The sequence below is a fragment of the Anopheles darlingi genome, chromosome 2, assembly GCF_943734745.1.
Source record: "Anopheles darlingi chromosome 2, idAnoDarlMG_H_01, whole genome shotgun sequence".
Classification (NCBI taxonomy): domain Eukaryota; kingdom Metazoa; phylum Arthropoda; class Insecta; order Diptera; family Culicidae; genus Anopheles; species Anopheles darlingi.
Genome location: NC_064874.1, coordinates 65,915,862 through 65,931,594, shown reverse-complemented (window position 1 = coordinate 65,931,594; position 15,733 = coordinate 65,915,862). Strand labels below are relative to the sequence as shown.

At 48.4% G+C, this 15,733-nt stretch overlaps 2 protein-coding genes across 2 annotated transcripts in view; one reads left to right on the top strand and one right to left on the bottom strand.

Moving 5' to 3' along the window:
• The window catches only part of LOC125948449 (serine/threonine-protein kinase meng-po), a 33,479-nt gene that overhangs the window by 4,603 nt on the left and 13,143 nt on the right, over nt 1-15,733 (top strand). The gene's annotated exons all lie outside the window — the stretch shown is intronic.
• The window catches only part of LOC125959455 (angiopoietin-1-like), a 35,922-nt gene that overhangs the window by 17,478 nt on the left and 2,711 nt on the right, over nt 1-15,733 (bottom strand). The window contains exon 2 of the mRNA XM_049692279.1: nt 14,071-14,763. Within this exon, the coding sequence (XP_049548236.1) occupies nt 14,071-14,763 (693 nt within the window). The remainder of the gene's footprint in view (nt 1-14,070; nt 14,764-15,733) is intronic.

Below are 15,733 nucleotides of genomic sequence, written 5' to 3'. Positions count from 1 at the left end.
ACGGGGAGCACGAGTTATGCTCATGTGTTGCGCTGGTCCTTATCCATTTGAGGACCCCCGTTTTGGGTGTGGGGCTGGAATCCGCTTTTTGATAATATATTATCCAGTAGCCACAATCCCTTCCAGTCGATGTTGATGATGTAAGTGACGTAGATTCGCGACGCTTTGGCTTTGGCGACGTATGGTGGCATCAGAGGCATCCCTTTTCCTTCGCCAAAATGGTCGAAAATAATGGAATTCATCCGCCATCCGCGAGATCCGGGCTCATCAGAGGCTCGTCTGCCAGTCTGCTGGCGATGGCGTGAAATGGTGGCCGGAATCGAGAAGCTGACGCGCTGCGCGGACCGTTGATCGATCGAGGATCATTGACGAAAGGTAAACATCGTCGACGTTGTTGAAAGGGTGGCCTGGTGGCCGGTGGTTGGATGGTTTGAAGGTTTTTGGACAACTTCCATATGGCCACCGCATCGCCGATTATTAGGTTAGTTTGTGGTCTGGCCATGCCGGCATTAGCGGCCGTTTCCTCCAAACAGAGAGCAGGGAGTAAAGAGAGAGAGAGAGAGCAGAAGGGAAACGTCCCGTATCGAGTGACGCCGGTAAACGAGCAACAGCCCCATCCGGTTTCAGGCCGGTAGCGATCTCCCGAATTCGCATAATCGAAACGGAAATGCCGGCAATTTAGGAGAATGGACCGAATCAATAATGGAAAGCATAAACTCCAACAACTGTTTCGAGAGGGGGGTGCTGAGCATAATGGTCCCGAAACGCCACTACGCTTTTGCCACTGGGTGACAACTCGAACGGAAAATGGAAAATGGCGAATGTGGAATGCAAACGTCCCGGTGTTTGGTGAGTGTCGAGGTGCCACGGTACAAGGTCATGACGACTTTCGCTACAGAGCGAACACCGCCATTGCTGCTGCTGAGACTGCGCGGCCACTCCACCTGGCCACCCCACCCCGGCACACACACACACACACACACCGCCACACACAAAGGACGAGAAGATGGATGCGTCTGTTTGGTTGGCGGGAAAACAAATTGAAAAATAAAAGTGGAAATAAATTTCACTCACACTCACAGAATGCCGGCTCTGCTTTCTTCGGTTTCGGCCGTGGAAGGAGCGAAATGGGGAGGGAAAGGTGGAGGCGCGAGGGAAAAAAGTCAAATCCCACCTTCACTGCGAAGCGAGGGGCTGCTGGTGCGGGGCTTTATTATCTTCGCGGGGAGTTTGCGATTTTGCGTGAGGTTTGTTTATTTTCTTCGCACTTTTCCCGCTCTTTTCATTAGACTTCCGTTTCGTTCCGTGTGTTTGCGTGTGTATCACGTTACGGCCATTTAGATTTTACAGGAAAATCATTTAATGAGATGCTGGCGCGAGCAGATCGGTGGCCAATCCTCCAGGTGCCCTCCCTGCAACCGCTCGTTTTGTCTAGTCTGTGGTGTTGCCAGCTAGAGCTATCAAGTCGTCTGGCAACCTTGGGGAAAAACCAACCGGCCTGGTGTGCGTTATGATGAATGTCCATTACGCGGCCCTCGTCCTTCCGTTGGTGCGTGGGGAACGAGCAGCCAAAATTCATTTTCATTTATTTACTTTGCACCCCCTGCCTCCATTTTTCACTCGCTCCCACCACTGCGCCGGACGGCTTGTGGTGTTAATGATGCTTATCCCTCCGTCGATGACGGAAGATACGTCGAACGATCCAAGTCTCGCTCGCTGGTGGTACGCCTGTATTTAGAGGGGGGTGGGGCAGGGGTATGCCAGGGCCAAAATTGATCTTTTTCCGCCCACCTGTGAAGGGACACGACACGAAAAAGGGGGCGCGCGTTCGGGTGCTTTTGCAATGGTCGGATGGTGCTCTACGCGAAGGTCATTCGCTCCGTCGGCCTAGAAAAGGACGAGTTTTGGCGACAGCAACCCTTCGGAGGGCCATCGGCGTGAAATTGAATCCTTTTCGGTGTCAATTTAACGATGGCATAGGGCACACGAAAGATAGCGCCCTCCCCCTCCCCCCCGGGGACATGTTTGCTTAGGACGGAGCTGCGGAAAGTGGGGTGCGTCTTGTGGTTTATTGTTTTTAAGAGATTACTTTTTCCCGGTTCGACCTCTGCCGGTTTTTGGGGCCTGACGACTTGATGACTTGTTGGGTTGGGTTGGGTTGGAGACAGGCCAAGATGGAAGACGGAAGTGGCTATTGAATTGATAAAAAAAGAAGCGGAAAAACTCTCTGGTTACCTCAAAGCGAGTAGCGAGCGAAACAGATTGTTGTCTTTCTGTTGACAGAAGGGACTTGCTGGTAACGCGATACCAGATTAATTCGCTCAATCGTGTCAGAATCTGGACATTTTGTCGAGTAGATAGAAACATTCAAAATAACATGTGTTTTAGTTGCTTCAAATGGTTTATAAGGGTTTATTGGGTTTACTTATTTTGTCAAAGATCGCTTTGATTAAAAGACAATCTTCTTTTGCTTCGCAAATTCCTTTCGTCGGAACTTAAACCTTAGACTTGCTTCTTCCAATTAAAATATCATTTGACTTCACACTGAATGACGTTCTATTTTTGCTAAATAAGTTCATACTAAGGGGGGGCGATCAATTCTAAGCCAATTCTCAAATTGAGTCTTTGATCGGATTACATCTCCTGCAGCTTCTTGCTTCGGTTTGATGGACTTCAAGTGGTATTTCGTCTAAGAAATCATGCAACGAAGACTTGTATTTGACGTTCATTCGTCCATAAAACTCTTAGCGAGTTTCGCCAGCAAATTCCTGAAGACTTACAGTTTGCTCTAATTGCTTCCAGATCCGGTGTTGCATGTCTCACTCTCGTAGGCGGTATTTCATCTAGCTCAATCTATTTCTCCTCTGTGTTTCCTAGAAAATGGCTGCCAATTCTCGGTCGAATGACCTTTTTTTTCTAATCTTCTATGGATGAAAAAAGGTCGCAACATATCCCATAGATAGCGAAATTTGTATCAGAAATTTGAATCTAGCTTGTTGCATGTAGCAAAAAAGAGGAACCGAGAGAATTTGAGAAAAACGAATACATACCCCAATTACTCCCTGCATCCCTCGTACGTTTACATGGAGTATCGTTTTCCGGCTTTCCATCGAGAGTAAAACTCATGCTACCGACTTACTACACACGACATTCTTCCCTTCTGTCGACCACTTCCATGAAGGGCAATTCGTGCAATGATCACAATGCGAAACAATAAAGATGGTACAATTTTTCGGGGAAACCCAATCCTTGGAACCGCCTGGATGTTTGAATGGAACACAATCTTCCGCTCGTTCTGCCGCTTGCTCCACCGCTCGAACCGTGCACCACCGCGAAGTGTCCTTGCAATCGAGCACCGCGCGCGCGATTGAAGTTAAAGTTTGAAGTGGGAAAAGCGCCTTACCATGAACCGTCGGGCGGGAAATTGTTTCTCCGCTTACGATGCGCGTACTACTTGGAATGCACAATCAACGCCCTCAGTGCCTCAAGTGCAAGATCTGCTTTACTTCATTTTGGTCCGCACCTCTCACTCGTCCACCAGTTGCGGCCTTAGCATCATCATCATCATCATCAGCAGCAGCAAGCGTCGCTCGAACCTGATGAAGCGAAGTAGCACACTCACTTATGCAAGCCTGCGTTTTGCAATCGTCTCTTTGGGTTGAGGAGGTGGCGGCGGAGTGGTGGGTGGTGTAGTAGCTGCGTCAGTGCGTCCGCTATCCAGCCGTGGCCGTGGATACTAGCCCAGTGGCAGTTGCGAACGGACTTGATTGCTTCCGGAACAGCGCTGAATCCATGCCATCCTGGCCCTGAATCTATTACCACCTACAGCACCACCACCACCACCCACTCATCGGCCCATCCTGTTGCTGCAGTAACCGTATTTTCACAGTTGACTGGGAAATTATGAGAAGGACGAGAAGGGGATCGTAAGGGGTCCAGGGGACGGGAGAAAATGGTAAAATTAGATTAATCTTGCCACTCAACGGTAGAACTCGCTCGGCGGCTCAACGGTTCGGAAATCCCTGGATGGTGCGGTGTGCGGTGTGCGCTGTCGAAGGTTGTTCTAACGCCCAGAAGGTGAAGGCATGGTTCCAGATGGTTATAAGTTAAGCTACTACAAGGACCATGTACCATGTGCTTCGCACCATTAGCAGTGTATGTGTGTGTGTGTGTGTGTGTGTGTGAGTTCAGCGGGAGCTCATTCGCCAATGAGCCGCCCGCCCATAGCCTGCTACCAACTGTTACCGATAGGCAGTTTCAATCGATTGGCTGGGCTACTGGGAGGAATTCGTGGCGTGAGGGGATGCTAAAAATAGCTCGCCAGATCCAGTTTATTTTGGGGGCGCACGGGAACCTGGAACTGGAAGGCCGATGGATGAAGCCGGAAGCTTGCATGTTGAACATGCAATCGCTCGTCCGGAGTCCGGAGGCCGGCGAGCAGCGCGCTGTTCTGGCTATTCCCTAGCCGTTCTTGTTAGGGGCAGCGAGCAAGGATATGCAAGGGGGGGGTTCGCGGGAATGTGGTGCCGCTCTACGTTCCGTTCCGTTCCGTTCGTGTGTGTGTGTATGTGCTTCCGGAGTGGAGTCCGTTAGCGAGCGACTACATGCAGTGAACTGACTTTCGCAGGAGGCTGTACGTCCTGGCTGTATGTGTATATGTGCGTCCGTGTGGCTTGCTGTAGGCAAAGGACGAAGTGAAGCGTGCTGAACGGTTGATGGTTCATGGCATGCTTCGCTCTAGTTACTGCTCCCAGGAGTGTGCGCTTGCCGGCGGTTGCCAGAGCCTCGCCTGCTCCTGACGGATGACACACAAAAAGTAGACACACGTACACAGGACACACGTACCACATCAGGTACCTGAATGAGCCTACCGCAGCTGCTGCTGCTGCTGCTGCCGCTGCTGCTGCTAATACGAAATGGCGCGACGTGCGACAGGAGCGAGCGACTAACCGACCGACCAGGACTTTATCCGGACTAGCCGCCAAACACACACGGACACGGACACAGACGCGCCGTTAGCACAGTGTGGAGGACGAGTGGAAATGAAACCCGTTTGAAGGGATAAATGAATGCCAAGCCCGTTATTTCGTTCGTGCTGTTTGGGACGACTGTTTCTTGTCTTCGAATGTTTGTCCTGCATCCTGGTGGCCGGTCGACCGGCCTTCCTCCAGCGGATATTCACACACACACACACACACTGGCATTTGTGCCGGGCAAACAGTAACGTTTGATGTTGCTCGTCCAAGGACTCCGTCAAGGATCAGGCGAGGCCCCCAAAATGGTCGTAATAGATAGGCGCGTTATGTCTGTGTGCTTTTTGAAGGTCCTTGAAGGAAACATTCAAACGACCACCGAGAGACCATCATCATCATCATCCAGGTGTGCTTGTCATGGGTTCGAGGCCATTTATCACGAGCCCGATACATACGGTACCAGGCGGTCACGCTGGCTGACCTTTCGATACCAGGCAGTGGTACTGAAGCAGGTGGGTTAGGTTAGGAGCCTTCAACAGCACCTTGCCGTCGGTTGTTGTACCGAAAAAAACTACCGGAACGGAGACAGAGGGCAGGTGAACGACACCTCGGGCCAGCCGGGCACAACTCTTCTCCCTCTTCAGCGAAGGGTGCTTTTGAGTTGTCGAGAGCGCGAAATAAATTGCGCGACTGTCAACTGATGGTTGGACGGTGCCAACTGGACTTCGCAATGCCCCAAAACGACGACCTCGAAAACGTGTTCCGTGACCCCAAAAGGGCAACCATTTTGCGGGGCGCTCGTCTGCGGCTCTCTAATCTTGGGCTCATAAATTATCGGATGCTTCGAAGAATCCCATGAAGCCAGCAAACAGAAATGTCAAAATGTCAAAGTTCGCGACCGCGCGCGACAACCGTCCCGATGCGAGTAATTGGAGCCATTTAGCCGGGCGCGTGTGTCATTAATAAGGACCGGTGTCATCGGTATCCTTAAGTGAGTAATCGCACAACTAACATTTGGGTGTAGTTTGCGGAATGGCCCAATCGTTACAGGCCAGATCATTGAGTTGCTCAGCTTCAGCTGGGGCTGAAGTGTCTTCGCGTCTGATTCGCCGAAAGTGATGAGACGGTGTGTGTGATTGGATTAATTAAAACTTGGACTACATTACCTGTTTCCGATGTAATTATGATATACTGTGGCAACGGCCTGGCATGGCCCGGCCCGGCCCGGCCCGGGACTCGCGGTATCCATCCGAGGACTAATTAATGGCCGCGTGCTTTGTCCCGGCACTTCACAAAAGGGACAGAAATAGATTGCTGGAGATTGCGAGTATTAGCTACTGCTCGACTTCCTAGCCTGTATGCAGGTAGTTTCGCTCGTCTAACTCCAATTAATTGGATGGAAGGATTCGGAAATGAAAAAAAAGGAGAAAACAGATCCCGCGTTCGTCTGCGTACGTCGTACGGATTCACGAGCTTCAAAAAGCTACGCGACGGCTTACGTTTTGTGGTAAAAACGACTTTTTCGTTGCACAAAGCAGAGTGGAAAGACGAAGGAGCCTGTAGACGGGACAAGAACAAAGGACGTGGAAACCATGCCCCGGCTATTGATGCCGTAACGAGCGTGCCGGGCGACACAGCAGCAGCAGCAGCGTTCCGGTGGAAAACATTTCCATCGTTTTGCTATTTTCGTACGAACGTCAACGGCAACAGCACGAGCACCGGCGGAGAAAGGAGACTGCAAATGAAGATCTTGTTTCCATCGTGTGACGTTGACGCACCGGCGTTGGCGCACGCTTTGGTCTGACTGATTGGGTGTCTTGCTGTTACCGTTGGACCAGGTCGTTTTTTAACTACTAAAGGTACTAAGAACTGTCGAAATGATATTCAATTGTTTTGTGTTCGTGTATGTAAGTGAGTTGCGATATGTAATCATTTCATTGCACTGCGATCTTTCGTTTATTCAGAAGAAATTGCTAAGAAATCAATAAGAAATCGTTGCAATAAGCAGCAAAAAGAGATGCGTTTGCAATCGACGTTTGTTTTTTGTTTTTTTCTAGTTGTAGTACAACCTTGAATGTGTGTCAGTTCAGTTGCCAGTAAATGAGGTAATGACGTGAAGAAAATGACAATTTGTTGCAATTTAAAGTTGTTTCGCGTACCTCAAGTTAACCTCGAATCAAGCAACAGCGCGTCACAGTATCATCGATGTCGCATATGATCCATCTTTTGCGATGTCTTTTCTAGTACGATCGCTACAATTTAGAAGCTCTGTTGCGTTTCCTGCTTTTTCTCAACTGACACGTGGCATTCATCAACCGAAACGATTCAACAGATTGATGCGCCTAAACTGTCACTCAAGTTTTTTCACCCACGGAAGTCAACATTTCAAAGACATTTCAAAGAAGACGGATGCTTAAAAACTCGTTTCAAAATGCTAACTTCCTGCTACTTCAGACACTCGCCTAATCTTCTTATCAGCGAGATACCATTCGAGCGATTCTCCCTAGACTGCATCTGTTCCCGTTAATGTCGATTAAAAGGCGTACGTGTGTTTAGCCAGACGCCCACCATTCGCGTAAATGTTTGTCGCTTCCAGTAATACTCACGCGCTCTGTTTACAAGTACTTTATCCGCAGCCATACCCTCCAGCGAAAGTGGGTGTGTGTGTTTGTGTGTGTGCCGCGAGAGGTGTGAAGCGTTGTCTAGGGGTGAAAGGAACGTGTTTGCGAGGTGCACCTCATTATGGGTGCCGGTATCTGGCACAACCCACCACACACACACACACACACACCACAACCGTGGATCCCGGGAAGAAAACGTTGCGTCGTGGTTTTGAAGTGCCAAGACACTCGGCAAGATGGTGAGCCTCAAAAGAAGGAGGAAGGGAGGACGCTATTCTTGGCTTGTATGCCACCAAAAAGTGTGTTCTGTAGACCGAACGGCGAGCTGGTGAGGGACAAACTTCTCGGAAACCACCATTAACACCACACAGAGAGGCTCGACCCAATTAGGTCAGACCCGCCTTGCTTGTTGCTTGTTGGTGGTTGAGGCCGGCGAAGCTATACGATTTCCCTTGTCGTTAATGAGCGTTGGCAACAATTTTCGTACTTTATGGATTTGGGTCCGACGATTAAACATCTTCCATCTTCTTCAAGGTCCGGTCCGAAAGAGTTTAGATGCGAGCCCAGAGACGGCTCCGGACACTATCGATCCAGGAACCATCCCTTATAGCTGAGAGGGAGTTGATTCAATTAAAATGTCTCCGCACCTACCACAACTGCCGGTTGGCCACAGAATTTCCTGAAGACAAATTGAATAAATCAACTTTTAGAAAACTTTAGATCGACTTCAGGCTCCGCTCACCACAGGTTCGTAGCGTGAAGCTCGAACCTCGGGGGAAAGTGTTATCCAAAAATGGTAATCACCGTCGACATCACAAGTCAGAGCCCCAGGGGAACAATTCCTTTTCCAATATAAATTCATCTAACCTCTGGTCGGATGGAAGTCACTCACAGACGTGCTCTTTGTTGCTCACTCGCTCGCTCGCTCGCTCGCTCGTACGCTCACTGAGCGAAGGATTACGCGGACGAGGGCTGATGGAAATGGATGTCAAATTGTGGTTTTGTCGTCTGCCCTAGACAGCCTTTCTTCTTTTTTCCTCTCCGGGTCCTTGTTCCTTCTTTCCCAGCCCAGTATGACTCACGCCAGATTGCGGTCGGCCTACCGTTCATGATTGCACGATAAGATGCGTTCGATGCGACAGGCGCGACCGAGCCCTGACAACTATCGATTTTTCCGCTATTTATAGCCTCACCCTCCCTGGACCGGCTGGAGTCTGGCACCAATTTTATCTAGCCAAGTGTAACAACCTTACCATGGCCGGGGATGGCCCCCGCACTGCACCGCGCTGGTGGGTGGTTTTTTCTGGGAAATGACTTTTTTGGCGCTGGATATAATACAATAATTACGCCATTTGTGTGGGTGTGCGTGGGGCGTAACGAGGCCGCCACAAGAGTGCAATACAATTGCCTCGTGGGCGAACGAAGAATGTTGCAAAGACATTAAGTTGGGTGTAACGATCGGATTTGTGGACCAACTTTTGGAGATTGATGGACAGTTTTCAGTATTTTAAGCACATCAAAATCATAGACTGAGTAAACGTACGGCTCGTTCGTCCTTATATATGTTTAAAAAAATTCATAGACTGAGTGAACTACAACAATAGCGCTGCAAGCACCTTAGAAGTATTTTATATGTTGTTTGAAAACATAAATTTGAATGGAACAATCAACAGAAAATATAAACTAGATTGGAACAGTTCTTGACGTATCTTTTCGTATAATGCATGGATTTAATGGATGCTTATAAATCGCGGAATAATGCTAAAAATAACCGGTAACAGTATATTTCATTGCGATTTTTATAGTATTTATTACGATGTTTGTATTCCAATTCAAATAAAAATAGTAATTAAAACAATGTAGCAACGAACCTGCATCAGCAGCTCAAGCGGTTCCACAGTAATCCTCGGGATCTCGGTCTACGAACTCTCTGCTGTAGCTGCAATTAAAACGACAGAAGAACGCATGATGAGCGCAACGTATTCCATTGGATGAAAGTTCATTGTGCTGTGGCGCAAAGTGGATCACTTTTCCTACGAACCAGTAAACGGCACCGACTGCTGCTGAAGGACAATGCTGCCTCCGGGTCTGGCATTACAAGTGGTGGGCATCCTTAAGCACACGCACTCGATCGCGCACTGTTCGTGCTAAAGCTCTCGGCTAGCATCAGCATTGTTGCTACTGCTTTCCGTCACGTAAATCTCGCTCCCCCCACGAATCGGTTCTGCCCAGTCGAAGACGCGTTGAGCAAATTGTTTCTCGCTTTTTTTTTTCTTTTACAACGACGCACCCCAGCGAGGCGAGTTCGATGCTGGGATGCTGGGATAGAGGAAAAGCTTTTACTTTTTACGAGCAAACTTTCCCCTTGAACTCGGTTCTGTATTCGTATTTCGTTTAAAGCGCTCGCTCGCTCGCCGGATTGGGTTTGCCTTGGAGCGGTCAAGTTAAGTCATTCATGGTCACGACCGCGGTCGAAGGCTTTCATCCGCCATACAGGCACCGGGTCCCGGTGCCGGCCGGTGCGCCGCTCGTCAAAATCAATGTTAAGTAAATCACGGATCCGATCAGGATCCGGAGCATCCGTAGTAACGCCTGATTGCTTCTCAAAAGGCATCTCCTTCGGTCCTTCATCGTCTATCGGTCCATCGTGCCAGTCTGGGGTCTTCGTATCGTTCGGATTAAAAATAAATCTCCATCACTCCGAAAGGAAATCGTCATGGAAAGGACCAAAAGGAACTCGTCCCGAGTGGTGGAGAAACGACGGAAATGGATCGATTTTTCGGGTGGTCCCGTTCCACCCACCGGAATCCATCACCATTAACGTTGCAGCCTGCTATTAAAGTATCCTTTTCTCAGGGATTTTCGCCGAGTGACATCCCCCTTTTTTCTTTGACGGAGTGCGCAACGTGTCACCCGCGATGGAGCTAAAAATAGCTTCGCTCAATTTTATTTATGAACTCTCGATTAATCTTCATTTGGATCGTCCACCGGCCACCGTCCAACGGTTCGAGTGCGAAAAGTTCGACATCCACTAATTCGTTCTCGATGGTCTGCTTTTTGGGGGGCGCTTTCTGTCTTCTCTTTTCTCGATCCTTCGCTGGCTCGATGTCATGATACGCACACTGCCAGAAGTGACATTCGTTGACTCGACCAAGAAAGAGTCTCACCAATATTGAAGGGGATTCTCTCGCCACAAATCTGTTCTCAAATCGCGTAGCTATCCTTATGCCTTATTCAGATTATAGGAGTCTAAGCCAATGTTCGATGTTAATTTCTATTTTCTGGCGTCACAATGGCACACTGTCACAATTTTGGCCTAGAAATTGGTGAATCCATAAATCATCCATGTGATGGTGTACGTTGCACAATTTTAATTTAAATTTTCCGCCGTTTATTATCTACCGGTTCTAAACCATAAAAAAGTGACTACTCTATCTCTAAAAAAAATCCTAGGGCTGCGGTACATTTTTCGTCATTATATTTTACTCCAGAAAAGAGTATAAAACGAACAACATGAACAGCAGCAGCAAAAAAAGACCCGGAAAATGCCGATAGCCCTTCACCTAGTCACCGCACACTTATTAAGACGAGGGGCTGCCCGATTTAAGCGCGTACCGATAACACTTTGTGAGTATGCCTTTGATTGATGGTCGGTGGTTTCGGCGGATTCCGGGAAAATTGTTGCCTTAATTTTCGATCGGTGCGGTGGAGGGAGTTTCTAACGCTGCCAACCACGAGCGGGTTGTTATTGTTACCCGAGGGGGGAAGGGTTCAGATGCTTGATGCCAGGTGTTGAATTGTGCCGTGGTGGTGGTGGGTGTTTGGTAATCATTGAAGTGTGCCCGGCATCCGATGATGTTGGTGGATTTTTGCATTTTCCTTTCCCTGTTTTCGATTGTCATCGATGCCAGCGGCTCGTTTGATGTCACTGCTCACCATCGTACCGCCTCATTACTCGATGATGAATGGCGCCTAATGGCCTCGCCTCGGCAACCGAACCGAACGATGAACGATGACTAATGAATGGCGTAATCGATCGAAACGATGGAGCATTCGGTGGTTCGGTGGTTTTTGGGGGGTGTGAGCCCGGTAAATAGTTTTCCAGTTCAGGCAGTTCCAGGCACTGGGGATTCATGCTGTGTGTAATGCTTGACCTTGGAAATGCGTGAAACCGAATCCGGTAAACAGCAAACAATGTTTAACGATTGAAGTTCAAAATTACGAGTGCAACTGCGATGATTACTTACCGCCCGTGACTACCGTTTGGTGGCGATTGTTGGTTCAGCTGCAGCAGCGTTCAAAGCGTTTAATGCACTTTCTGCAACCATTCGACCACAAATCGGATGCCCCCGTGTCCCGGTTGGTGCATGCAGTGGTTCTAGCTTCGCTTAACCCCGAGCGGCTTCCGGTGGCGGTGTGCAGGTGCATCCGGGCTGAAACTCCTGGGGCACACCAACCTGGCGCGGTTTACGATAATCGGCAGCATGGTGGGTCGTTCGCTTGGATCGTTCCCGAGTATTTTGCTAGCAGCGGCGCTAGAGGTTGGCCTGAGGGGGGAAGCTCGTTCTCTGGTGCAATCGATTGGTTTTCAGTGTGCCAGCACCGTTGCAACGTTGCACGTCAATCCAGCTTGCTGCGGCTTGATGGTGGTGGTGGTGGTGGTTTGCACCGTGCCAATCTCACGCGGCCAGAAAGAGAGAAAAAGGAAGAGCGGTTACAGTTTAGTCATTACGGGAGGGTGGGAAGGTGGTACTAAAATTAATGCATCGGGTTTGCATCGGGGAGAGCCATCCCGGGAATCGGGAACCGAGCGCAAGGTGCGCCTTTTAATTATAAACAGTTAGCGAGAGCGGTGCAGCAAACTTTTAACTGGTTTTAGTCCTTTTAGTCGTCGAACGACCGGCGTTGGTAGTGTGAGTAGGAGAGCTGGAGAGCGGAAGGAGCGAGGTAGATCTAGTTTAAAATTAACGAAAACGCCTGAGGCCCACCTTTTGAAGCGATGTTCACTCGATGGATTCGGGCGAAAAGTGAGGCGCCTCCATTATACAAGGCGCCTCCATCATAGAAGGCGCCTCCATCATAGAAGGCGCCTCCATCATTATCGAACACAGTGCGCCTGGCGCTTGGTTAATTGACGGATAATTTTCAGCGAATTTAGTTGCAAAACCTGTCTTGATAAATATAAATATTAATATTTTCCAGTTTATTACCAACTGTCACTGCATTCGACACACACACACACACACTCATTCACACATGACACGATTAGTCCGGTTCGGGCCACTTAGTGGGGGTTTAAAGCGCAGCGTGTCCATCTACCCATAAGACACATCGGACACAAGGTCACAAACGGAACCGGCGAACACAGTTGTCATCGACCTTTTCGGTAGCGGCATTCCACATTCTGCTCCGGTCGACTCTTCATCTGTGCCACTGGTGAGACGACGTTGGAAAAACAGTTTTACGACCCATTAGACGACCAACGCTGTACGGCTGTTGCTCCGCAGCAACGGACCGGTCAGACAGACGATCCGGACAGCGGGCGGCCGTTTGATGCGTTCGGGAGAAAGAGAAAAAAAAAGAAACGGAAAAGCCATAAAATACGATACGAGCTGCAACCTTCATCCTACCGCTCTCGATGGCTGCTGCTGACCGGTTAATCTTTCCTGCCGGCCACGTAAGCAGCTTGTCTGGAGGTTCGTCGGTTCGGCTTTCGGTTTGCTCCGCCGGCACGCACTTAAAATGTCGTGTTTTCCGTATATGTGTCACCGGGCGCATAAATTTGTTTTCAAAAAAGTGTCAAATCGTATCGAAATTTACGATGGCCATGGTTTTTTGTCTCCGAGGACGTTGCACCTCCCACCAGGTCCAGAAATGAGGATGATGCATAGGATAAAGCGGTGGTTTGAATTTCAATCACGAGACACGCCGAGTAATGCCAAGAAAAGGCTTTCTTTCGTCCTCCAGCATATCTGAAATGGTGTTTCGGATAAAGTTTGGGTTTATGCTCAAGGAATGAATTTTTACAACACAAAAGTGCGAAATTTGAGTTTTTATTTTGCATTCCTTCTATTCGCGATTTTCTTAGAATGTCTATTCAAGCTCTCGGATCATCATTCTCGAGAAACTCACTGGATTAACGGTTGAGGGCCAGTCTGTGAACCAAGACATAGATTTTAAGTCTTTAGCATTGATGTACCGACCGTTTAAATTCACATCGTAACATGTATAATGCCACCAAGCGCCTTCCCGGAGCTGAGCACAGTGTTTCTCGCTATTCTCATCGTTATCGCGATCCTTGGTCGAGAATTTATTCCCTTTATGATAATGCATTTGACCACTTGCAATGCCGTCGAACTTTCCAACACTTTTAACAATGTATTGTTCGTCTTCACCACCTATTTCGAATGCATCATATTGCGCATATTCGTAACTTCCATTATAATCCTTCAATTCGATCATTAATTCGTGCCTACGTCGCTTCGTTATCTGATGTATGTTCTCAAGGCCTAGCCAGAACTCTTTGTTCAAATCACCAAATCCATCCCGGAACTCATTCCAGTTCCGGTAAAAGTCCAGTGATCCGTCATAGCGGTGCTGGATAACAATCCATCCACCATCATGGGCTTCTTGTTCACAATACACTTTAAACGTTTTACTATCAAGCTCTAGATGGATCCAATATGTACCCGACACATTCGAAGGTACATTCTTACACGAGGAAAAGGCCGAATGACTGTATTGGTTCTGTAGCACGCGTCCCACGTCTCGATCTAGTTTATGCAATATTGGATGGACTTTCTCCTGGATTCCATTTTGGAACTCGCTTAATTTAACCGAGTCTTTTCGAAGTGCTGTCAAGATCTTCTGTTGAGTTCGATTTTGAGTTTCGATTAATTTAAACGCGAACTGATTTTCGAGCTTGTCAAGTGCTGCAAAGATGTCCTTTTTCACGTGATCCAGACTGGATCGATGTTCGTTGAGCTGCTTCTCCATATTCTCCAGCTTGTTCTCCATTCTATCGAACTTGTTCTCGGAACTTTCTAACTTGTTTTCCACCTTCTGTAACTTGCTTGCCATCAAATCGAGCTTGGTTAGGATTAGCTCAAGTCCCATTGTGCCCCCCGTCGAAGGAGTTGCGTTTTTGGTTTCGTGCACAACATCACTTGCTTTGACACATAAAACCGCACAAAATATGAGATAACAAACGAGTTGCTTCATTTCTGGAGCGCACATTTAGCACCGCGAGTCAATTTGGATCAATGTGATGCTACCGGACGATCCGAGGTAAAGTTTGATACTGATTGAATAGCTACACCACCAACCGTAGTGATTCCCGTAGGAACGGAATGCTCAAACACAAATATGTGTTTGTTCGCAATCTCATTCTGGCAGCTGATACAGTCATTTTTGGATGATAAGGTTTGGGTGATGTTTAACGTCTAGTTTTGGGTGATAAGCACCAACTTCCTTCCAAGGCTAACCTCATTTTATTTGCAAAAAACAACGGCTGGTGATCGCATCATTACTCTTGCTGCAAAACAAACATGAACCATTCAAATTCATATCTTTTTGCTCCCAATGCGATAAGGTTGTTGATGCGAGGTTTTGACCGCACACTTTGAACATAACACAAATATGTGGAAAAGATTATGCATGCCAGAAGTCGGCGAAATTTCGGACCCGGGGGAGAGACCACACAGGAATTGCGTGATTTATGATGCCACGGAATGGCATTTCAAGGATTGGTAATTGAGCCATTTTGCAGCGCCGTCGGTGGATGAATGAGTCACAATCGTATCGCTTCGCTCCTGTCGGAATTGTCTAATGCTGAGGCCAAATCTTCCATCCGGAGAATGTTGCTTAGTTGCTCCCTCGAGTCCTTGTCCCAGCATTCCAAAAACCAACCAACCTTTCCACCAGGCTAATTAACAAGAAAAGGCGACCACCAACGGTCAGGGTGGCCATGATCGGTGGTGGTGATGATAAATGAGCCGCCGGCCGAGTGAACGTTTTCTTTTCCAAAACTCCAACACTCGCCGCCAGTTCGCCGTTTGCCGGGTCCGTGCTGTTGGGTGAATCACTGGAGGCGACACCGTGGCTGACAGATTAAATAAACACATCACTAGACAGGCCGAC